This window comes from Sorex araneus, chromosome 5, assembly GCF_027595985.1.
Source record: "Sorex araneus isolate mSorAra2 chromosome 5, mSorAra2.pri, whole genome shotgun sequence".
NCBI classification, from domain to species: domain Eukaryota; kingdom Metazoa; phylum Chordata; class Mammalia; order Eulipotyphla; family Soricidae; genus Sorex; species Sorex araneus.
In genome coordinates, this window is record NC_073306.1 from 6,299,914 (window position 1) to 6,324,037 (window position 24,124).

Genomic DNA, 24,124 nt, shown 5'->3' on the forward strand with positions numbered 1-24,124 from the left:
TACCCCATATGGACCCCCAGCCCTGCCAGGATTGATCCCTGAGCACCACCAGCTGTGACACCCACCTCCCTGCCCCCTGCCAAAAAAAATACCCGTAGAGATCTGTACCAACACAGTGAGTGAAACATCAGTTTTCTGGCAGTCAATTAACCCATATAGTTGACGAGCAAAAAATAAATGGTTTTATAAATATTTCTTGTATTGTCATGAAATTATTAATCATCCCTTTGATTCATCAACAGCCATAATAAACTGAAAGTACTTCCCGAAGAAATTACGAGTCTGAGGAGCCTGAAGGGCCTGTATCTGCAGCACAATGAGCTGACTTGCCTGCCAGAGGGCTTTGACCAGCTGCACAGTTTGGAAGATCTAGTAAGTTGCGGCTTCCCAATTTTTTTTATAATTTGGCACCGGTGGGCTATTTCATCAGGTTGAAACTATTATGAGTAGTGTGTTGCTCGACTGGATTAACAGACTGCATTTTCATTAGATTGGTAAAATAGTAATTGTAAATTTGTTTGTCCTATGTTTTCTCATCACAGCACGTTTGGTTTTATTCTAGGAATAACTTGGGAAAGAGGCCTCTTCAGTCACTTTCTCTGTTCACTCCCGCTTCCTCCTCTGTGCTCTGAGGCTCTTCAAGGCCTAGCCTTTCCCCCCGTTTTTCAGAGTGGCCACATTTCCTGGCTAACATCTTCTCTGCCATCTGTTTGGAGATCTGAAATAAAGCCATAAAGCAATGTGAGGGGTACTGCAATCACATTAAGAAAAATCAAAACAGGCAGTTCGCTCTGGTGCTTCGCATCAGCAGGGGAGATGTCACGTGGAAAGAAACTAAGGCTTACTTCCCAAAGCCATGCAGCTCTTCGGGAAATCTGTGTGGATCTGACCACAAATAGCATGCTGTTGCTATTTTTGTTCCTATTTTAAATAACTTACCAAGCTCTGTAGTTCATCGGGAAGTCTGTGTGGATCCCACCACAAGTAGGTTCTGTTGCTATTATTATTTTTTACCCTCACGTCACCAGCACAGGTAGAAGATCTATTGGAGATATCTAACCTGAAAGACTCTGAGATGGTCTGAGAGACAATTTCAAAAAGAATTTCTCATTCTTTTTCCTATGAAGTGATTTGGAGAACCACTTTATGTCATTTTAGCATTAAAGTTCTTTTCTTCAGCCCAGGGGTTTGGCTCAGCAGTAGAACATTTTACCTTCCATGTGTGCTCTCTCGGCCCCTGGGTTATTTTCACTAAAGGAGGAGTTACTATTTACAAAACAGTTTTTAGTAATTTGTTGAGTCTTAGGATATTTAATTTGTAAATTGTTAGGTTGTTTATTATGCTAATGTATGGGAAGGATGGTATTTTTAAATACACTGATGAAGCACTTTAACTTCTTACTATTTATTACTAGGCTTTTAGAAATTTATTTAGGTGTTGAATTTATTTAGCTATTGAATTAGATTGTTTGAGGACATTTCCTTTAGGTCATGTTCTTGTTTCATTGATGCCACTGGTCCCACCTTACAGTTTACTCATAACCGTTGTTAGAATTACACCTGATTCAGATATTGCAAGTATTACCTCATTCATGTTATTTTTAAAAATTATTTTAATGTAGACAAAAGCGAGAACTGTTGATACAATTCTGGAGTTGAAATTGATAACAAAGCTCCAATATTAAAATCAATAAGTACAATAAAAATTAATTTTATCCTGTGAAAATTGTCTGATCACTGGGTTGTTAAGTCTTTGTTAAGAATTTATTTACTGGGGCTGGAGCTATGGCACAGCGGGTAGAGCGTTTGCCTTGCACGCGGCCGACCCGGGTTCGAATCCCAGCATCCCATATGGTCCCCTGAGCACCGCCAGGAGTAATTCCTGAGTGTAGAACCAGGAGTAACCCCTGAGCATCGCCAGGTGTGACCCAAAAAAGCAAAAAAAAAAAAAAAAAAAAAAAGAATTTATTTACTAATGAGCTAGAGCGATAGCACTGCAGGCATCGCCGGGTATAACCCAAAAAGCAGGGGGAAAAAAAAAAGAGAGAATTTACTTCCTAAGCTGTTTCGAGTTGAGCCTTTTGTGCTACTGTTTTTGTTCGTTGAGTTTAGTTGGCTGCTGTTTGATTCTCCCACCTAACTTGGTGTCCTTCTGCTGCATGGCCACGCAGTTCAGAAGCTTCAGGATCTGTGGTCTGGGCCAATGCTGACGTGGCTGTCGGGGCTTCCAGAACTCCAGGGGGTGGTGGGAGGCTGCCCGCCCACCTCCGGGGCACCCTGGAGTTTTCAGCCGTGGGGAACAGTGTGTCCGTGTGTGCGTCTTAGCTGCTTGGCTTGCATCTCCTGGGATTGATGCAGGGCCCGCTGGGAGGCAGCACGGCAGCGGCTGTGGAGGGGCTCAGATTTTTTTTTTTAATGGAAGCTTCAGAAAAAGGCTTTCTGATAAATATTTGAAGAAGAAACAAGGACTTTAAAGGAACACCAAAATATAGAGATTTATTAGGTGAACTTGAATGAGTTGACGGTGGAGTGGATTAGCCATCAGGACTCAGTCAGTACTGACTGAGTTAACGGAAGAACCAAAGTGGAATATTATTTCCTTAAAAATGAAAATGTTCACTTTCAGGGTTTTCTTTCTTTTCAGTTCTGCAAGGATGTTTTTCATATCAGTCTCAGTTTACCCATATTGTTTGCCTGGTTTTCCATAGGTAGTCCATAAGTATTTGATGAGCAAATGGATTTATTTATTAAAAGCATGACATGTGATATCGCATAATTTGGTAGTAACAGAAATCCTTATGTAAATTATCTCAAATTAAAATTTATTCTCACTTCTCTCTGCTACATTATTGTACACTTTTGGGGTATTGGGTGACTTGTAAAATTGTCGAAAAATGGGACCACTAAAGTAGTCTTACTACAGTTCCTGCAAAACTCTTGGCAAATCCCTGGGATCTTTTTTCACCTGAGTTCTCTTGTTAATGCTCTTTCTCTTTTCGAAGGATCTCTCGGACAATCGTCTTACAGCTGTTCCTGCTAGTTTCTCTGCTCTGTGCAGTCTGGCGCGACTCAATCTTTCCAGCAACCAGCTGAAGACCTTACCTGCAGAAATAAGCAGAATGAAAAGTAAATCTTGGCAATTTTTTAAAAATATGTAAATTTTAAATTAGTGTGATATACATTTAGAAAAATAAAATGTGGTATGGCTTCTTACAGAAAAATGGTAGATTTTATTATGTTGAATACAGTAGCAGCTGGTCAGAATTTCTCCAGGTTATTGTCTGGCAGCTTCCTTAGGAGTTGTCGCCAGGTAGATCACTGTACCAGTGTCATCCCGTTGCTCATCGATTTGCTCGAGCGGGCACCAGTAATGTCTCCATTGTGACACTTGTTACTGTTTTTGGCATATCGAATACGCCACGGGAAGCTTGCCAGGCTCTGCTGTGCGGGCGGGATACTCTCGGTAGCTTGCCGGTTCTCCGAGAGGGACGGAGGAATCGAACCTGGGTCAGCATTGTACAAGGCAAACACCCTACCCGCTGTGCTATCACTCCAGTCCTGAATGACTGAGTAGTTTTATTTATTTATTTTTGGTTTTGGGGCCACACCTGGTAACGCTCAGAGGTTCCTCCTCGCTCTGCACTCAGGAGTCTCTCCTGGCGGTGCTCAGGGGACCCTATGGGGTGCCGGGGACGAACCCAGATCAACTTTGTGCAAGACAAATGCCTTACATGCTCAACTATTGCTCCTGCCCCACAACGAAGTCTTTTTTGTTTTGTTTTTTGGGGGTCACATCCGGCGATGCTCAGGGGTTATTCCTGGCTCTGCACTCAGGAATCACTCCTAGTGGTGCTGGGGGACCCTATGGGGTGCTGGAGATCGAACCCAGGTCGGCCTTATGCAAGGCAAACACCCTCCCTGCTGTAGTATCACTCCATTCCCTCCCCCCCTCCACTAGCCGAGTCTTTAAAAGGAAGAGAATTGGTGCACAAACAGCATGGGCAGTGCTTGAAGACGTTACGCAAAGGACGAAGCTGATCTCAGGGACTACAGTGTTGGCACAGCGGGGAGGGCACTTGCCTGGCGAGAGGCAAACCTGGGTCCCACCCCTGGCATCCCAAATGGTTCCCCAAGCACGACCAGGAGTATCTCTGAGTGCAGAGACGACAGTAAACAGTAAGTCCTGAGCACTGCCCGGTGTGGTCCCCGAACCCTGGCAAAAGAAAAAAAAACCCAGCAAAATAAAAACAAGCCGATCTCAAAGGACAGTTTTACCTGATGGCACTTGTGAGCTGCTCATAGAACAAAATAGGATGGAGGGAGAGGAAAGGAGGGGAGAGGCCTCAGTGATTACTTGATACAGAATTTTCTTTATATGTTATTTGTCAGCCAAGCCTGGCAAGCTCTCCATGGCGTATTTGGTATGCCAAATATAGTAGCAATAACAGGTCTCATTCCCCTGACCCTGATAGAGCCTCCAATACGGCACCGTTTGGAAGGGTGAGTAAGGAGAGGCTGCTAAAATCTCAGGGCTGGGATGAATAGAGACATTACTGGCACCCGCTCAAGCAAATTGGTGAACAACAGGATGACAGTGACAGTGATATAAGAGTATCCTGACCACACAACAAAGCCTGGCAAGCTACCTGTGGTGTATTCGATACGCCAAAAACAGTAACAAGTCTCACAATGGACACGTTACTGGTGCCCACTCAAGCAAATCAATGAACGGGACGACAGTGCTACAGTGCTATAAAAGAAGCAGTCTAAGGCAGTATATCAGCTCAGTTTTAAATTATGTTAAAATCAGCGGACTCAGTACAAGGAAAAAGTTGCAAGAATGAAGGTTGCCTATTTAGATTTGAGGGTTGAGAAGGATTTTGTGGAAATATATGATGTTCAGAGTGAAAGAATTTAATATGGATTAGTGGGACCAGAATGACATTGCAGTGGGAAGGGCACTTGCCTTGCCTGCAGCCGACCTGGGTTCAATCCCTGGCACCACATATGGTCCCCTGAGCACTGCCAGGAGTGATCCCTGAGCACCACCGGGTGTGACCCCCAAACAAAAATAATAATAATACAGATTAGGTAGAACGTTGTGTTTTGAATTGTTGAATACCTTTACTTTTTTCCCCGGTTTTCTATTCTGCCTTTGAAGAAAGAAAAATCTGGGAAGTAAAGGGAAGATACTGCAAGTGAAAACATTCTTCCTGAGCTGTGTTGTTCCTAAGAGCAGCCACACCAAGGCGTTTCCTAGTTCATGTCATTTAACGGGGAAGAAAAGAGATTTGAAAGAGGAAGTGGGAAGCAGGACCAGAAGGATAGTGGGGAGGAGAGCGTAGCAATCAAGGCTTGATGGCAGAAACAAGGTCGCCTTGAAGAATAGACGGAACTAATCCGGGTTACTTGATATTCATTCATGCAATCAATAAACGTACATATTTGTATTCTACCTTGAGCTTTTTCTTAAATATTTATAATAATAATAATTTGAGAAATTTAAAGAGAAATAATAATCTAATTGTTTGCAGTTTATATGTTTTAAAGTACTTAAACCATCCAGAATACTTTTTTTTTCTTTCTTTTTGGGTCACACCCAGCGATGCATAGGAGTTACTCCTGGCTTTGCACTCAGGAATTACTCCTGGCAGTGCTCAGGGGACCATATGGGATGCTGGGAATCGAACCCGGGTTGGCCAAGTGCAAGGCAAACGCCCTACCCACTGTGCTATTGCTCCAGCCCCCAGAATACTTTTTTTAAAATCTACTATAGACTATAATAACATTTTAGACTATTGCTAAATCATAATTTGAATATTCTCTTATAATTAAATGTGGGGAAAGCTTCTTTAATCTGCTCATTGATTCAGTGAAAGTCTTGTGTTTTTAATTTTATGGCACTAGCCAGGCACTCCCGTGGTAATAATAATAACAACTTTTGAAGGTATATACAGTTATAGACTAATTTTTTTTCTGTTGTTTCTGCTTTGCCCTTAATATATTTTACAGGATTAAAGCATTTGGATTGTAACTCAAATCTCTTGGAAACTATACCTCCTGAATTGGCTAGTATGGAGTCACTAGAATTGCTTTATTTGCGGAGGAATAAACTACGGTCTCTACCAGAATTTCCTTCTTGTAAGCTATTAAAGGTACACTTCTTGACTCTGGGCTAACTATATCATTTTCCGAAAGCTTATTAAGAAAGTGAATTTTTTTTTTTTTTTTTTTTTTTTGCGTGCAAGGCAAACACCCTACCCGCTGTGCTATTGCTCCAGCCCGAGAAAGTGAATGCTTTTTTAAGAAGAGTTAATTTTGGTATTGAGTATAAGCACTGTGTTTTCCCTCTGCTGATATATTTCAGAACTTTTAATTTGACTAATGGCATAAACAGTATTGTTAGTAGTAAGCAGTTTTGTTTTGTTTTGTTTTGTTTGGTCTAAGAAATAAGTTAAAAGAGAAACCTATGCTTTTCACTTGTGGAAGTTTGTAACTAACATTGTCTGTGTGGCCATCTAGAAGCCTGGCCTGCCTGTAGGGAAAATGTTTCTCATTGGCTAAGTGCTGGTTCACAAGGTAGCGTCTAACATTAGTTTCCAGGCCCCAGTTGTGTTCTGTACATTAGCTCTCTTACTGTGTCGTGGCCCAGGGTTGCCGGTCAGGTGAGGAAGCACGGCCCTAGGCGCCGGGAGGGATCCCCAGCTCTACTTGGCTCTAGATCACTTGGTATACTCCTAGTGGGCCCTGAGCACCAGGGGGTCTGAGCACTGCGAGAAGAGTCCTCTCTGAAAACTACCCAGTTTATGCTTTTTATTCAGTACTGCTAAAAACTTTTGAAAAAATAAAATGGTGGAAGCTTCCTAGTACAGTGGGTAAGCTTCTTGCTCTGCCTGTAGCCAACCAGGGTTTGATCCCCGGCACCTCGTATGGTTCCCCAAACCCTGCCAGAAGTGGTACCTGAGCACAGAGCCAGGAAAGAGTGAGTACTGCCAAGTGTGGCCCCCAAATTCCTCCAGATAAAATGGCGATAGTGATAAAACTGAGTTATTTAATAACATTACTTGTCTGATCGTTACAGATTTTGTTAATGAGATATCAGTATATGTAATAAATACTAAGTAGTATATCGAATAACAAACTGTAATACGAGTTTGTTAAAAATTGATACTGAAACTCGGAACATGTCAATATTGGATTAAAATGCTGTCCACTGGAAGCCAGATGGATATTGATTTACTTTGAAACTTAAGTTTTTTTCATCAGTCCTTGTATTTATGTTTTCATTAATTATATAAAGCTAATAAATAATTTCTCTACCTTGGCTTTATAAACTTTGAATTCCCGTCCAGATTAAACCGTTATTTCTTGAATTTTGGGGTCTAGCAGTTCTCAAGGTTTACTCCTGGCTCTGCAGTCAGGAATTACTCCTGGCGGTGCTGGGGGGACCATACGGGGTACCAGGTATTGAATGCAGGTTAGCCACATGCATGGCAGATACCCTTCCCGCTGTAATGCCACTCCGGCCCCCAGAGTAAACCTTTAGTATTCATTTGATTATTTATTTGGCAGGGGGTGTACCACGGGCTTAATCCACATCTTCCTCATTCTTGCTAACCACATGCTCTGTCACTGGCTATATCCCCGTTTGCTTATTTTAAATTTCTATAAAATTCTTCCAAAAGTTTCTGTCAGTTTTCCTTAACAGTAAGGTAGCACAAATGTAATCGAAAATTTAAGCAGTTTGGAGATTAGCGAGTTTTACTTTTTCCAAGTGGTTTTCAGTTTCATTTGTTACCTAGTAGAAACTTGGGTACCTAAATACACACGATGCATTCTTGTTCTCACAGGAGCTTCATGTGGGTGAAAACCAGATTGAAACGTTAGGGGCGGAGCATCTTAAACACCTGAACTCTATCCTGGTGCTAGACTTGCGGGATAACAAGTTAAAGTCTCTTCCCGATGAAATTGCCCTCCTGCAGTCTTTGGAAAGGCTGGACCTAAGCAACAATGATATTAGTGGGTAAGTTGGAAGGTCAGAGGAGTAAGAAATCATGTCTGTCTTGGGTTGTCCTCTTTAGGCTAGGAGTGGAGCTCGCTGGTAGAGCATGTGCTTGGCAGGTGTGAGGCTCTGAGTCTGATATCGCGGAACGAAACAGTGTAGTCAAACACAGCCTCTGCTTTTTAACCAAAAAAGAAAAACCAAAAATCGTGAAATCTCAAAATCAACAACAGTCAGCGAAACTCACATAGAGATCATTTTCAGAATGAAACCCGGGACATTGAGCCGCGGACTCCTGCAGGCATCGATTAATTGGGTATTGTCCTTGGTGGCACATTGACCCTGCTCTAGACTCAGCTGTGTGTACGGATTCCTCTGACCCACTAGAAGTAACTCTGGGAAGGCTGAACTTTTACCTTTTCTCTTCTTCACTCTTGAACTTTTAAATCAGTGTCTGTGTTGAAGAAAATCAGTCTTAGGTGAGCTTTAGGAGGAGGTGAGCTGAGAAGAGAAGACACAAGCGCTGAGCACAGCATTGAAAAATATAGCTGTGGGGGCTGGAGCGATAGCACGGCGGGTAGGGCGTTTGCCTTGCACTCGGCTGACCCGGGTTTGATTTCCAGCATCCCATATGGTCCCCTGAGCACTGCCAGGAGTAATTCCTGAGTGAGTGCAGAGCCAGGAGTAATTCCTGAGTGCAGAACCAGGAGTAACCCCTGTGCATTGCCAGGTGTGACCCAAAAAGCAAAAAAAAAAAAAAAGAAAGAAAAACATAGCCAATAGGTTTGAAATTTCTCCCAAATCTTTCAAAGGTGACCGTCATTTTCAAGTGCACTTGTAGGTTGGCCAGAATGATTTGCCCAACAGGGGGCCCTTAGTAACCGCAGGCCTGACGCTGGTCTCCATGGGTCAAGGTGGGGAATGACAAGAATTTGGAGATTGAGAAGTAAACGGAAGCCATGTGAAAATGCTCTTTGGATGCCTCTGAAGACATTTTCAGGGCTGGAGCACAGGAAACGTGTTTGCCTTGCACGTGGGCGGCCTTGGTTCAACCCCCAGCATCCAATCTGGTCCCCTCTGTGTCCGCATGGCATTAGCCCTGACCACAGAGCCAGGAGTGACCCCTGAGCACTGCCAGGTGGCAAAAGCAGAAGCAAAAGAAGAGTCAGTTTTGCAGGATCTGCGAGATGATCCCAGTGGGGGAGTGCATGCCTCGTTTGGGAGCCCCTGAGTTTTACCCTCAGTCCCGCAGACCCATCCCCACGGGTCCCCCATAAAAATGAAAAGTTGAAAGTCCGTTTTTATCAACTAATAAGGAGCTTTTGTAAGCAGTGACAATGAGAATTGCAGCATTTGAGAGGATTGATAGAGTTTGATAGAGAAAGTAGTATTTGGCAGTTGATTGATTTTTAGGTGGGTTTTTTTTTTTAATTTTTATTTATTTATTTTTTAAACTTGAGGCCCACACCTAGCAGTGCTCGGGGGCTAGTCCTGACTGCTCAGGATCCCTGCTGTGCTCCAGGGACCATATGTGGTACCGGGGATCCAAACTGAGTTGGCCGCGTGCAAGCAGGTGCCTCAAGCTCTGCAGCCCTGATTGATTTTTGAACGCTTTTCAGTACTGACTATGATTTAGCCAGTATTTCATAGATACATTCTAATTTAGTGCATAATGTGATTGTTTCTTTTGGAGGGCCCTGGTCCTGCCCTCAGCAATTACTCCTGGCGGTAGTCAGGGGACCATATGGGATGCTGTGGACCAAACCCCGGTCAGCTGTGTGCAAGGCACCTGTTTGTACTAACATTTCAGTCCCTACAATATGGCTATTTCTATCTAAATTAATCCTGACATTTTTTCTGTGCATGTTTAATATTTATCTCAAAAAGTAATGCTTTATGCCTGCCAAAGAGGCAGACAAGGTGTGGGGGGTGGGCGGTGATGGGAGGGACCCTGGGGATACTGGTACTGGGAAATGAGACTGTGGGGGTGTGGGGATTGGAATGCCGCATCATCAGGGAAATTCTATCGTGAATGGCTTTGTAATGTTCTAAAAAAAATTTTTTTTAAACAATGATACTTCAGTCCTACAGTACTTGGGCTTTCTTTGAGAATATGATACATTGTCATATATTATTAGTTTGTTTTTATAGTCATTGGTTTGAATTATATTTAATGTTTTCCCTGAAATCAATTTAATATTTTACAGTCTGCCCTACACATTGGGAAATCTTCATTTGAAATTCTTGGCACTTGAAGGAAATCCTCTGAGAACCATTCGAAGAGAAATTATAAATGTAAGTAAAATTAGAACTTAACTTTTTTTTTCTTTTTCTCATTTTGGTTTTTGGCCCACACCCCGTTGTACTAGGGGCTTACACCGGGCTCTGCTCAAGGATTACTCCTGGCGGGGGGTGGGGTGGGGGTAGGGTCAAACCTGGGTTGGCCACATGCAAGGCAAGTGCCCTACTTGCTGTGATATTGCTCCAGCCCCATCAACTCTTTTTTTCTCTTTAAGTGTTCATAGATATTTTAATATTCTATAAAACTGCAAGTTACAAGTTGGTAAATGCGTCTTTTCACTTTTTCAGAAGGGAACCCAAGAAGTTCTGAAATATCTGCGGAGTAAGATCATAGGTACCTTCCTGTTTCTGCCTTAATTTTGAAGGATTATATGAAAGGTGGTAAAGTGTTAATAGTCTGCTTGCTTTACAGATCTACTGGTTGTTTGGGTATTTAGAACCCTTGCAAGTGTGACGTCTAATTCTGAATCTAAATAGATTATGCTTATTTTTAAAACATTACTCTTAATCCTTTTAGTTCATATTTTCAGACGTGAATTAGAATTTATAACAGATTGAGTAGGCATCTAATGCTTCAGCATTGGTTAAAGAGAAAATATTGACTTTTTTAGTTTAATAAATAGGTTCTTTTGACGAGAAGTCAAGTCATATCTGCTATATGCATAGCTTTGTGAAGTTCTGACCAAAATAAAATGCTGCAAAAAATGCCCCCCACATACACCTTTTTTTTTTTGAAGCTATGTTGTGAACATAGACATACACTAAGAAAAAAATGTATAGTAGATTAATTTTTGATTCCAGGTGTTGAACTCAGAACCTCATACATGCGAGGCAAGCACTCTACCACCATGCAACCCTAGCATGGTAAATTCAATTTTTGACGCAAGTACGATACAGTCTCGCTTTAATTTCATATGTGCCATTGTAGCTTCCTCCAGCATCCTCCGGAAAGTGAGCTGTGCCGGGGTAGTGCTGCGGAGCAGACCACTTCAGAACGTGCAGGCTCACTGCGGAGCTGCTGACACAGTTCATCACTCTTGGCCGTGCACGGCCTCGCCCTGCATCTTGGTGCCGGTTATTTCATGTTAAATGAATGAGAAAAGGACACATTTCAGTTATTTCTGTCTTCCGCTTTACCTTTCAAATAAATATTCTTTGGAAATGCTAGTTTCCTGTCATTGAGGAATATCAGAAGTCAGTTAACCTATTTATTATTATTTTTTTTAATTTAAGGGGCATGCTGGGCCTTACCCGGCAGTGCTCAGGTCTCAGGGGGCCGTATTTGGCCCCAGGGATCAGCCTGAACTGGGGTCAGCCATGTGCATGCAAGTGCCTTGACCTCTGTACTAGCTCCCCAGACACTCAAAAGTAAATTTAAAAGCTATCCTGCGTCTCCACACGTGTCTGACCTGTTATATATACACTTGCAAGCATGGCTTATGTGTATGTGCCTGTGTCTATAAATGTCCATTCCAGCAAAGGATGGACTCTAGCCATAATTGCCCCTCGTCCACAATTACCTCTGGGCTCATTCTTAATGTTGTACATTGTGTATACAACAAATATATATGTATATGTATAAAATGCTATAAATTCAACTATGTATATAAATATAGCACTTAGCACTATAGTCCTGTTTTTTATTGATTTGCTCGAGGGGGCACCAGTAATGTCTCCCTTGTGAGACTTGTTATTACTGTTTTTGCATATCGAATACGCCATGGGTAGCTTGCCAGGCTCTGCCATGCAGGCAGGATACTCTCGGTAGCTTGCCAAGGTCTCTGAGAGGGACAGAGGAATCGAACCCGGGTTGGCCGTATTGCAGGGCAAACACCCTACCCGCTGTGCTATCGCTCCAGTCTGAATATATTATAAATATTATAAACTTTTATAATGAATATAAATATATATCCATCATTGTATCATGTAGTGTTTTCTCACTGCTTTAAAAATTCTTGTTATCAGGACTCAGATATAGCGCCCTTCTGTTGTATGTGTTTGATCCCTGTCACGGCCCTGGTTTGATCCCTGTCATGGCCAAATAATTTAAAAAATACAAACGTTCTGTGATCCACCGATTCTTTTGGCAACGATTGATATTTTTATTTTTTAAGAATGTCACATAAATGATGCCATATAGTAGATAGCCTTTTGAACTCAATTCTATCACTGTAATCTACATTTAAGTCCCTCCTTTGTGTGTGTGTGTGTTTCTTTTCATGACTTCATAGCTCCTTTTTTCTTTCTTTGGCCTTGTTGTCTGCATGAACCCAATTTGTTTACCCATTCACCTACTAAAGATTGTCTTTGTTTCCAACTCTTATGAACAAGGATTTTTTTCTTTCCATTGTGCATCCCATTGTTTTAATATTTTGCGAAAAAATCTTTGCTTTGTTGTACTACCTTTGTATGTTTAACTGGATCACCATGATTTTGTGGCTTGACAGAAGCAATCTAGTCAGAAATTAAGACTGTTGGGGCTGGAACAATAGCACAGCAGGTAGGGCGTTTGCTGGGTTCAATTCCCAGCATCCCACATGGTCCCCTGAGCACCAGTAGGAGTAATTCCTGTGTGCCTGAGCCAGTAATAACCCCTGTGCATTGTCGGGTGTGACCCAAAAAGCAAAAAAAAAAAAAAACAAAAAAAAACAACTAAGGCTGTTAACAGTCTCAGTATCCATATGTCTAGAGCAGAAAAGCCTTGCCAGAATAATGTTAAAAATTCTTGGTATCTTTGATCTTGCTTCAGTCCAGAAACATCAAAGACCTATCGGTTAAACACTGTCTGTATATCTGCTTGCTTCTCAGTTTGGGAGAACAATGAAACTGATCATTCCCAATCAGAGTGGCTTCTAACGGCTGGGGAGAGAGCACAGAAGGGCAGATGGTGTGTTTTGTATAAGACTAGGGTTCAGTTCCTCCTAGCAGAGCTGGGAGCTCCCCTCACACAGCTGGGAGTAGCCTCCGAGCACTTCAGGTGTGGTCCCAAAGCCTAACAAAGGCAATTTCTACAAAACTTGTTATTTCTACTACTTACTTGTGTGCCAATTGTTTATTTCTCTTCCACAGAGCACAAAGTTAATCATTAATAATTTGAAACTGTTTTCCATGCAAATCTGATTGGATATTTCACTTACAGGGTTGCACACTTCTCTTTTGCCAGATAAATCATGAAGCCATTTCCTTAAAATTTGTATTGTTTGTTTTGTGTTTTGTACCATATGATGGCAGTGTTAAACAGTCTCTGGATAGAGTGAGGGTGTTGATTATGTGTGATGTGTGAAGATGCATGTGTTTTAGGGACTTAACTATTGAAAATAAAGTCCTACATTTTGCTAAGAAAATGTTTTAACATGATGTGCCAAAGATTGCTTGATTATGTAAATTGCCAAATCTAAAGTGATTGGGAATAATCAACATCATTGTATCCTAAAATGAAAAGACAGCATATGCCTATTTGGTAGACAGTTTGGAGGAACTAAATTTGTTGTTGACAAATTTTCTTTGAATGGTTTGCATTATTTGGCTTAGGAGGAGTCCTATTCATCAGTCTTTCTCTTGAGACATTTATTTCTCTGTTTTTTCCTGACTGCCAGATTTCCTCACAGTAGTATTTATTAGAAGACTTGGAAGCAAAAAAAAAAAAAGATAAAATAAAATAAAATAATGAAATTTAAAAATAAAGGACTTGGAAGCAGTATTATAGTAACTCCTCTCTGTTAATATTACGGCCCCCCGACCCAGGTTGAGTTAGTGAGGTAAGGCAGAAGTAAGGCATCTGGCTGACATCCCAGCAGTGTCTAGGAATCGTGTACTATTGCACAGTTGCACGTTTTAAATGCGACTGTGTAAGGTCAGTAATTGCTTTTGTGTAATGTTTTTTTCTAGATGACGGGCCTTGCCAAAGTGACTCTGGCACAGACACAGCCATGACACTGCCCAGTGAGTCCAGAGTCAATGTCCATGCTATCGTCACATTAAAATTACTAGACTACAGGTATGTCATCCCCTTTTTCGTTCGCTTTTGTTTCTGTTGTGGGGTCACACCTGGCAGTGCTCAGGGCTTTCTCCGGGCTCTGCGTTCACGGGTCAGTCTTGGTTCTGTGTTCAGGGGACCATATGGGATGCTGGGGACCGCTCCCAGGCTGCCTGCGTACAAGGCAAGTGCCCTCTGTGCCGGACTGTCACTTCGGCCCCTTCATTCACCTTTTATACGTTTCCACTTAGGAAACAATTAGAAATAATTCTTCAGGAAAAGGACAATTATGAAGAAGAATATCTCAGAGCACGTGAGCATTTGACTTAGAATAGCAGTTGGATACCCGTGCTGAGATCAAAACATGTTAGAAGGACGGTGAACTTAAATCCCAGTCCTTCGGCCATTGGCGTTTGTTGTGTTTGACAGGTAAATAATACATGAATGATCTCAGGAAAGGACATTTCTGTGACTCAAAGCCCAGACCTCCTTGGCTCCTGCCTTAGAATTTCGTAGTTATTTCTTTTAGCCCTGGCTTCCACTCCCTCCATGTCTCTTGATACATGTTCTTGTTTTTTATCTCCAGTCTATAAAATAGTATCGAAACAGTGTTTTTCTAGTAACCTTTCCCGCTTTTACATGGCACAGATACCACAAAAACCTAATAGCTCTTTACACCCGGTGCCTTAGGTCATTTTTATGTTAAATATGTCGTAATTTGGTTTTCACAGAGACTAGTTGAAAAGATATACTCTATTTATAAAGATTAGATATCAGTCTCACAGCATAAATTCCTTCAACTGAATTTTGTTTAATGTTTTGGGGGGAGTTTGTTGAGGGAGGGAGGGGGTGCGCATCCAGTGGTGCTCGGGGATCACTCCCAACAGAGTTCAGGGGACCCTGAGGGGTGCCAGGGGTTGACCCTGGTTGGCCACGTGCCAGGCGGGTGCCCTCCCTGACGGACTGTTGCTCCTGCCCACAGTGTCCTCCTGAACCCCCCCTACAGCTGTGTTGGTTGGCGGTTTGCTTTGGTTTTTTTCCATTTTTCTGGGTCACACACAGCTGTGCTCGAGGCTCACTCCTGGCTCTGCACTCAGGGGTCACCCCAAGCGGTCCTCAGGGGACTCCCTGAAAGCTAGCCGCTGTACTGTTGCTCTGAATTTTTTCACATAGCATTATTTTTCCAAAATGTCTCTTAGGAAATCTCTTGCCACGGCAGAGCCTGGCAAGCTCTCTGTGGCGTATTTGATATGCCAGTTACAGTAACAGTGATGGGTCTCATTCCCCTGACCCTGAAAGAGCCTCCAGTGCGGCACCGTTGGGAAGAACGAGTAAAGAGAGGCTGCTAAAATCTCAGGGCCGGGATGAATGGAGACATTACTGGTGCCCCTTCGAGAAAATCGGTGATCAACGGGATGACAGTGATACAGTGATATTTTTCCAAGTTTGATGAGCATAAATCAGTTTCCCATGACTTGAGCATTTTGTGCTGAAAAGATAAAAATGCTGCATCTGCAAGGCAGAAATTCGGTTCCTAAAGTAGAAGTAGAAGGCATAATAATAAGTGTGAAATTTAAGCTATCGTTTTCCCTATCTTTATTACCGTGCCTTTCTTACAGTTTCAGTATTACTCATTACTATGCTATACTGTTTTCTTATTCATACTCTGATTTATTATCATTGTATCAAAGTTTCTTCTAAGTGGATAATGGTGTTAGACATTAAAAATCACAAAGAAAGAGTGTAAGGATAATGTCTAATTATAGCATCAGATTGTTAAATCTGCAAATGTCAGAGTTCTGTACTTTCATTTAAGATGATACAATATTGAAAACCTCACTGAAGTTTTTATGCAAAGAAAACTTACATTTACATTGGCAAAAGATGTGGCATAAATAATAACGAATACCTTCAGATTCTAATTTCACAGAAGTGAGGTTCAAGGAAGATGAGTAATGAAACTTATTAATGGTCAGATCAGCAATAGCTGTCTGCTTGGTTTAAGATGTGAAAAGAATTAGTATAATGTTTAAACTTCGGAAAATGATTATTGCAAAGTAAGCCGTATAGACCCCAAAAGTTGATAAGTAATAGGTTTTTAAGAAAAGTGGTAAGAACAGCTTTTAAAATTATAGACAGTTCTGCTCTATGGTAGAAGAATGCATTATTATTTGATTCATTTACTCTGTGACATCTTAGATACTGAAGATATATTTTTATACCTATTACGTTGTTATGTTATTTGTTTGAATTCCTGTTAGCTAACATTCTGGGGAGCTTTTATGGCATTCTTTATAAAGCTTCATCATCAGCTGCCTTGACAGTTCTTGGAAAATCTTTAAAGGTCTTTAAAAATTTAAAGTAATAACCTTTGTCTTTCTGTATTGCTAAACATGATACATTTTCAAAACCATTTTTTCATTTAGTGATAAACAAGCAACTTCGATTCCTGATGAGGTGTTTGATGCAGTAAAAAGCAATGTTATTACTTCTGTGAACTTCAGTAAGAATCAGCTTTGTGACATTCCCAAGAGGTACCGACTTTTCATTCTGTCTGTTGAGCTGTGTTGCATTCTGAATTGTATTTTAAGGACTTAGCAAAATTTACTTAAGTATCCCTTTTAATAGCAAGACATATTTAACATGTGTTCTGAGACGGGGGTTTTGTATGTCTTTTAATTACCTTAATTATAATTTAGTAACATTACAATTGTTTATGTTTTTGTAGATTTTACTTACTGAAAAAAAAATTTTTTCTTTTCTTTTGTTTTTTTCCTTTATGGGTCACACCTGGCAATGCACAGGGGTTACTCCTGCCTCTGCACTCAGGAATCACCCATGGCGGTGCTCAGAGGACTATATGGGATGCTGGGAATCGAACCCGGGTCGGCCGCGTGCAAGACAAAACCCCTACCCGCTGTACTATTGCTCCAGCCCCAAACAGAAAAATTTTTTAATCTTACCATCTGGGCGATTTGTTTCCAGGCCCAGGAGTTTGTATATGCGAAGCTTTTACATTTAAAAATGAGAAATACAGAGAATGAAATTATTTTAAGCATTAGATTACTTTTTTTCCTTAAATATTAAAATAATATTTTTAAAAGACTATTCCCCCAAAATAATAAAAGACATCCACAGTTAGCTCTATAGATTAACAGGAACTTGTAGCTTGGGGTTTATGTTAGTCTATTGCTGCCACTGCACTTTTCGCTGATAATAAAACTTGATCAAACCCTGATACTGTCCTCTCAGACAAGGAGATTTTAGTTGCAGCGATTAGAAGTTGTTTGCATTGTGCTTTGTCCTGTTTAATACATCTTTTTTGGTAGGAAATCACCACTATTCATCTCCTAAAGATGACAATTGGGGCACGTGAGTCAGCCCAAAAGCCTGGAACACGAGCCCTGTGTGGAAGAGTCCTGGGTTTGACCCCCAGTACCGCATAGTTTTCCCAGGCACTGTCGAGTGTCCCACTCCCCAAGGGACAGTAGAAAAGATTATCGTCTTGAAGTCAGAGGACTATATGGGATGCTGGGAATCAGCATAGCATCAAAGAGCCTCGACAGATGGGCCGGAGAGTGTGCAGCGGGCAGGGCGCTTGCCTTCAGGCGCCAGCCAGGTCCAGCCGCAGCCCCGCAGACCGCCCTGAGTGCAGAGCCACGGGCAGCCCCGCGCACGCCAGGTGTCTCCCCACGCAGAAACGAACCAGAGGGCTGACAGCCGTGTCATTAGAATAGCCTGAGAGGAAGGGTAGGGTGAAGGTAACGCCGTCGGGCTCAGAAATTCTAGGTCTCAGAGCTGCTGTGGCTTTGCTAGCTGGCGGGTCTTCCTTTCCTTACCTGGTAATACAGACCGCCTTGTTTCACACACATGCCCAATCCTACATGAGAACTAAAGTAAGTGGCATAGCCTCGAGGAAGCATTTAACCCGCACTTAGCATTTGAGGACATTCTGAAATCCCCTGCCCCCTCCCCAGCCCTTCCCCACACACACACACACACATACCCCACTTTGTGTGGCCCAGGTGCCCCGGCTCCATCAGAACCACAGTCCCCTCCATTCATAGCAGAAGTGGCAGAGGGAGGGGAGGGGCAGGGCGGGAGCATCGTTGTCGCCTTAGGCCAGATTTCCAGAAAATGACCAGGCCCGAGTTTGGTGTCAGCTTACGTACACCCCCAGACTTGCCAGAACAGCCTTGCCAGCTGCGTGTGCCAACTCCCACCTCCCTCGCTGCATTTCTCAGCACTTTGGTGGTCTTCCTTTCTGTACTCCATCTGATGTCATAGAGGAAAGTGGCTTGAACGATATTTTGCTCCCATGTATGACCATTTTGTGTACTTAAATTAGCATTATACTTTAAAACTATTAACCATGTGTGTGTGTGTTTATGTGGGAGGAAAAATGAACTGTGTTTAAGTTGGCTTATTTGTGAAACCCAGATACTAATGTTTTCTTGTAATCAAGATTCAGTACAGTGACAGCTTGAATAACAAATACCATGCTCTACTTTCGAAAGGTGATCTCTTTCGCAAAGTGATTTTGAGGTCTGAGATGCAGGTGGTACGTTTTGCGCTCTGAGAGGGGCTGCTCCCTTCCCAGATGGATGTGGCCCAGCTAAGGAATACAGTTCATTAGCGGATTCGAGTATGACCTGTGTCTAGACTTGCGTTTCCTTTGCCCGTAGCTCGTTGAAGTACAAAGGCCTGGTTCTTAACCACCCCGTAGGAGCTGGGGAGATGCCTCCTGAGCACTGCCGCGGTGCCCTCCAGGAAGAAAAGCTCAAACCCCCACTTACGTTTAGGGCCAAGTAGAAATTCTTGAATAGGTGCCATCCATGCCACGTTTTAAAAACCGCTTTTCTGTCAGTTGCATATTCAAATATCAGTACTCCGAGATCTTCCTGAGAAAAGGAAAAGTTCCAGAAAGCCTTTTTCTTCTCCCTTTCTTTCTTCCCCCCGTTGATGTTGAAGGGAGGGTTGCCGTCGGCTCTTCGACTGTGGCGCTCACAGGTCTTCTCTTGTGCTCGCTGTGGGGAGGACCCTGCATCCGGCTGTGGTGCTCACGCGTGCTCCCGGGCTGCCCGTGACGCTGACATACACACTCGTCAGCGGCAGCAGCGCCTTTGTAGTTACGGTGCTTGCCGGTGTCACCCTGTCAGTTGGGGCTTCGCAGTCCCCTGGCTGTGATGTGGCCAGAAGTTATTGGAGGTGCCAGGCGCTCAGCCTGCTCGTCTCACGTGGGAGCCTGGGAGTAGAACTTGTGGGCCTCGTGCTTCAGCCACTCAGTCACCAGCCAGCTCCCCAAAGTTACAGAAAACCTTTACCCTCAGAAATAAACCACATTTCCTAACATGTCTGCTCAATTTGAAGACTGAACAGTGAATCCAATATACTGAAATTTTCACGATTTCTGTTTCAGGATTGTAGAACTGAAGGAAACCGTTTCTGATGTCAATGTCGGTTTTAATAAGCTTTCCCTCATACCTCCAGAGTTGTGTATGCTTCAGAAACTGACTTTTCTAGATCTCAGGTAATTACTGGTCCCGTTGCTTCATGTTTTACTGTTGTTACAAGTTGATCATTTGGATACTTTTGTATCTTTAAGTACTTCCATCTGTCAGGATACTGCTCTTTTTTAAGAAAAAAAATTAATTTTATAAAGTTGTTCACAATATTTGATTACATTTAATATTCAAACACCAACCCCACCACCATTACACATTCCGACCACCATATTTTGGGTGTTTCCATCCCAAACCCCAATCCCTGACCCAAAGCAGAACCAGATAATAGAATATTTCCCTCTGAAGTTGGTTGCCTCTTTCTTTGAATTCCATCAGATGTGGTGGAACTCTTGGGGTATGGGTAGGCAGTGTCCTATGAAGTGTCGTGCAGCTGCCTTTAACACTGCTCTTTAGCTCATGAAATGCTATTTAGGAGAAGCCCCCAAAGTGAGTATTCATGAAATAGATTCATCCAGAAGCCTAACTTTGGGGAGCAGTTTTCACGTAAAGTTAAGAGGCAAAATTATTTTGGGTATTTCACAGCGGGTAGGGTGTTTGCCTTGCACGCGTCCGACCCCGGTTCAGTTCCTACGTCCCACTCAGCAGAGCCTGGCAAGCTCCCTGTGGTATATTCGATATGCCAAAAACAGTAACAACAAGCCTCACCGTGGAGACGTTACTGATGCCCGCTCGAGCAAATTGATGAGCAACAGGATGACAGTGATACGGTGATTTCACAGTGTTTAGACTCTGCTAACGCAGGAACGGACAGATTCTCCAGGAAACTGGCACTAACCTCTGTCGAGGCTCTACCAAGGGACTGCGGGGTCCCACGGCACCACATTAAACACGCAAGGCCAGAAAGAAAGGGAGAGGACACTTGCACACCGCCCGAAGGAAACTGTTTGCTGTGCAGAGGCTGTGGGGAAGGTGCTTTCTGTGCTCCTGCAGTGACAGAACTAGAGAGCTCATAGTTCCTTGGAAGTCACTGTGTCGCACATAATCACTTAGTTGCTTGGACTTGGATTTTTTTTATTTGAGCTCTGCATCTCTGGTAGCCGTGTCTCTGGGCTCCTCTCTGCTCTTATGCTGCTCCTGAGGATACTTTCCTTGGAAGGTGTTTTTCCTGAGGAGACAAACGTATTTCAGAGCGCATGACAGCAAATACCTTGGATGGGCTGTCACATTGCTTCTGCTTCGGGTGGCAGCTGTGCTGGCAGGAAAGCAGAAGACGCATTTTGGTTCAGTGTGAACTGTGCAGACAGAGGGAAGGAGTTACCAGCCCTTGCTGTCTGTCTCTCTGTCCTTTGCTCTCTCTGTCTCTCCGGCCCTTGCTGTCTGTCTCTCTGTCCTTTGCTCTCTCTGTCTCTCTGGTCCACTCCTGTGTCTCTGTCTCTGGCCCCTTGCTGTGTCTCTTTCTTTTGTCCTTCTGAGTGGCTCTGAGGGCCCCTACCTGTAACCCTTGCTGATAGCAGACTTAAAAATAAATTTTTGGGGGCTGGGGAGTCCAGTGGGTAGGGCATTTGCCTCACGCACGACCACACAAAGTTTGGTCCCCATCCCCTGCCAGGTCCCCTGGGCACTTCCAAGAGTGATCCCTGTGCGCAGAGCCAGGAGTAAGTCCTGAGCGCTGCCAGATGTGGCCCCCAGATCAACAAAAATCAAAACCAAATTTTAGCCACTAAAAATCAAAACTGTATTCAAGCCTGATATTAGGTACAAGAGTATAAAAGCAAAGTACCTGCAGTCTATTAACACAGAAGAGGTAATTAGAAAAAACTTGATAAGTAAAGCAAATTTAGGTTATGCTCGGGAAAGTCTGCATATCACCACTTCACTTTTTAGCCATGGAGGTAGGTTAGAGCAGCGTTTCTCAGCTGGGAGCTCTGTGGCCACCTGGGGCAGGTGGGGGTGTGGCTCAAGACTAGGGGCCAGTGGGTGGGGCAGGGGATGGACGCAGGAAGCAACCAGGGTCGGAATGGGGCCAGGGTCAGAAAGGTCCAGAAACACAGACTAAAGAAGCGCGTCGCCTGGAGCAGGTCTTGTGACTGGAGCTGAGTTTCCCGCGAGCATTTTCTCTCCTCAGTAGCCAGGCGCCCCTGGACTCCTTCCGCCTCGTGCCTCTTTCTCCGTGAATGTCACTGTTTCCTGCCGTGTTCCATTGTAAGGTCTCAGCAAACAAGCACGCCCTGTCCAAGTTGAAGTTCTAAGCTTAGAAATCGAACTGCTCGCTCCCTGTGTGGTCGGAAAAGCCTTTTTGTTTCATTCTTCCCTGTTTCTCTCCGTTCTTTTTTGGAATACAATTTCATGTCTGCTTCTGACTGTGTGTATTGACACAGTGAGGAATCAGTCAAATTTCTGTATTCCGCGAATACAGCATTTAAAAGCAGGATCTCAAGTAAACCGTGAGAAGTATTTACAGTGGTGAGACTCTTGCTGAGCTCATTTTTAAAGGAAATAAAGAATTGCTTCCTACTTCTGACCGTGAGCCCGTGACCTCAGAATGGACAGTGCTATCATTTGGTTGCATGTGGGTATTTTTCAGATTTGGCACCCTAATGAGGTACGTGATTGATTCAGAATTCTCAGGATTCAGCCTCGGTGAGATCAGATCAGAGATGGACAAATTGGGCTCTGTAATTTTTTTTGTCCGACTGATCCCTTTATTAGAAATTGACATCAGATTTTTAAATTTTGCAAATCATCTTTTCTTTCCAATTTAGGAATAATATTTTAAGTTCGTTGCCTGAAGAAATGGACTCGCTGATACGATTACAAACAATCAATCTTTCTTTTAATAGGTAAGAGATGGCCAACAAATCTGTGACTAATGAGTTTTGAAATTAGTGGGGCAGGAGAGATCGCAGAGCAAGTAAAGTGCTCACCGTGCGCGCAGCTGACCCGGGTTTATCCTAGGCACCCAGTTGGTCTCTGAGCATAGCCACGAGGAAGCCCAAAGCACCATCGGACGAGGCCAAGAAACCAAAAAAGAAAGTTAAAATGTGTTATTTTAATTTTAGTCACTTTAGTAATACTATTAGATAATGTGAAAGGCAGGACCTCTTTCCCTATGCGTGCATGCATGCACACACACACACACACACACACACACGCTGGTAGCTGACAGCGCTTCTCTTCTCTCCTTTTCCGAGGAGAGACAGGAGTGATGGCTCACTCCCAGGTCATAGTTGGCACAAGTGGAGGGAGTTAACGCTTCTGTCCTGGCTGTGACAAAAGTCTCTAGGTGTAACTAAAAGAGCCACTTAAAAGACTCTTTTACTTAAGTATCCTGGGGCTTGGGGGTTTTTTTTTTTTGCTTAGTGACATCGCTTTCCTAGAACGTTAGCCTCTGATGTCTGGTATTTTTTTTTATTCCTGTTAACCTGTTGAAGAAACGTTTAGGCTCATAGAAAGCTAATGACAAAGAAACTAACAGGGAAATTACAATCCATCTTGGATGCTCAGGGCATAGAAAGGTGTTTCCTGAGGGGACCGGAAGCCCGACCAGCAGCCTTGCCCCGGACGGCAGACGTAGGATGTTTGCTGAACACCCAGGTCGAGGGCAGAGCGAATCGCACGTTCTCAGGCACGGAAATGAGTCAGGCGATGCTGGAGGAGTTTCCGGTTCGGTAGAAACGGGCCCTTCGCTGTCTTTTCCAGCCTGGCTGGAAGTTTGCCTGCCAGAGATCCTGTCTTCTGTGTCGTGGTCCTGTGGTTCCTGTACTGGGCTCTGCAGGCTGCCGTGGACGAGGGTGCTGACGACCAGTGCCTCACTCCAGGAACCCACAGTGCTCCCATTCTGAAAGCATCCCCAAAGCAAAATACAGCTCCCTAATTTTTGTTTGTTTACAGCCAGTGGTTCTGTTTCTCAAGAAACAAAGACGAGCTGAGGAACAATAGCTGAGTGGCGGTGTGTATCGAGGTTCCTCAGGAGGCTTCCCTGGGTTACTGAATGTGAGAAGCACCAGAGAATTCGTGTCCATCTCAGATATAGGCTTTCCAGAATGAGCCCATTCTCTGTCCTCTGGGATATTTGGGAGACACACCAAATATAAAACAAACTTCTCTCAGAGCAAACTTAGCATCACCTCTTGGAAAGAATGTTTTTGCTGCTAATTCCAATATATTTCGGTGTTGTATTAACATCTCAATAGGTTCAAAATACTACCCGACGTTCTGTATCGCCTCCCTGCACTGGAAACAATTTTGATCAGTAATAATCAGGTGGGATCTGTGGACCCGCAAAAGATGAAGGCGATGGAGAATCTGATGACGTTGGACCTTCAGAACAACGACCTCCTACAAATCCCCCCCGAGCTTGGCAATTGTGTGAGCTTAAGG

The 24,124-nt window shown here is 43.3% G+C and overlaps 1 protein-coding gene across 1 annotated transcript in view; it reads left to right on the forward strand.

Moving 5' to 3' along the window:
• The window catches only part of LRRC40 (leucine rich repeat containing 40), a 38,660-nt gene that overhangs the window by 11,175 nt on the left and 3,361 nt on the right, over nucleotides 1-24,124 (forward strand). Inside the window, exons 4-14 of the mRNA XM_055138684.1 lie at nucleotides 243-372; nucleotides 3,003-3,126; nucleotides 6,013-6,155; nucleotides 7,851-8,023; nucleotides 10,210-10,297; nucleotides 10,592-10,637; nucleotides 14,192-14,300; nucleotides 16,706-16,813; nucleotides 19,699-19,809; nucleotides 22,507-22,584; nucleotides 23,938-24,123. Of these exons, the coding sequence (XP_054994659.1) occupies nucleotides 243-372; nucleotides 3,003-3,126; nucleotides 6,013-6,155; nucleotides 7,851-8,023; nucleotides 10,210-10,297; nucleotides 10,592-10,637; nucleotides 14,192-14,300; nucleotides 16,706-16,813; nucleotides 19,699-19,809; nucleotides 22,507-22,584; nucleotides 23,938-24,123 (1,296 nt within the window). The remainder of the gene's footprint in view (nucleotides 1-242; nucleotides 373-3,002; nucleotides 3,127-6,012; nucleotides 6,156-7,850; nucleotides 8,024-10,209; nucleotides 10,298-10,591; nucleotides 10,638-14,191; nucleotides 14,301-16,705; nucleotides 16,814-19,698; nucleotides 19,810-22,506; nucleotides 22,585-23,937; nucleotide 24,124) is intronic.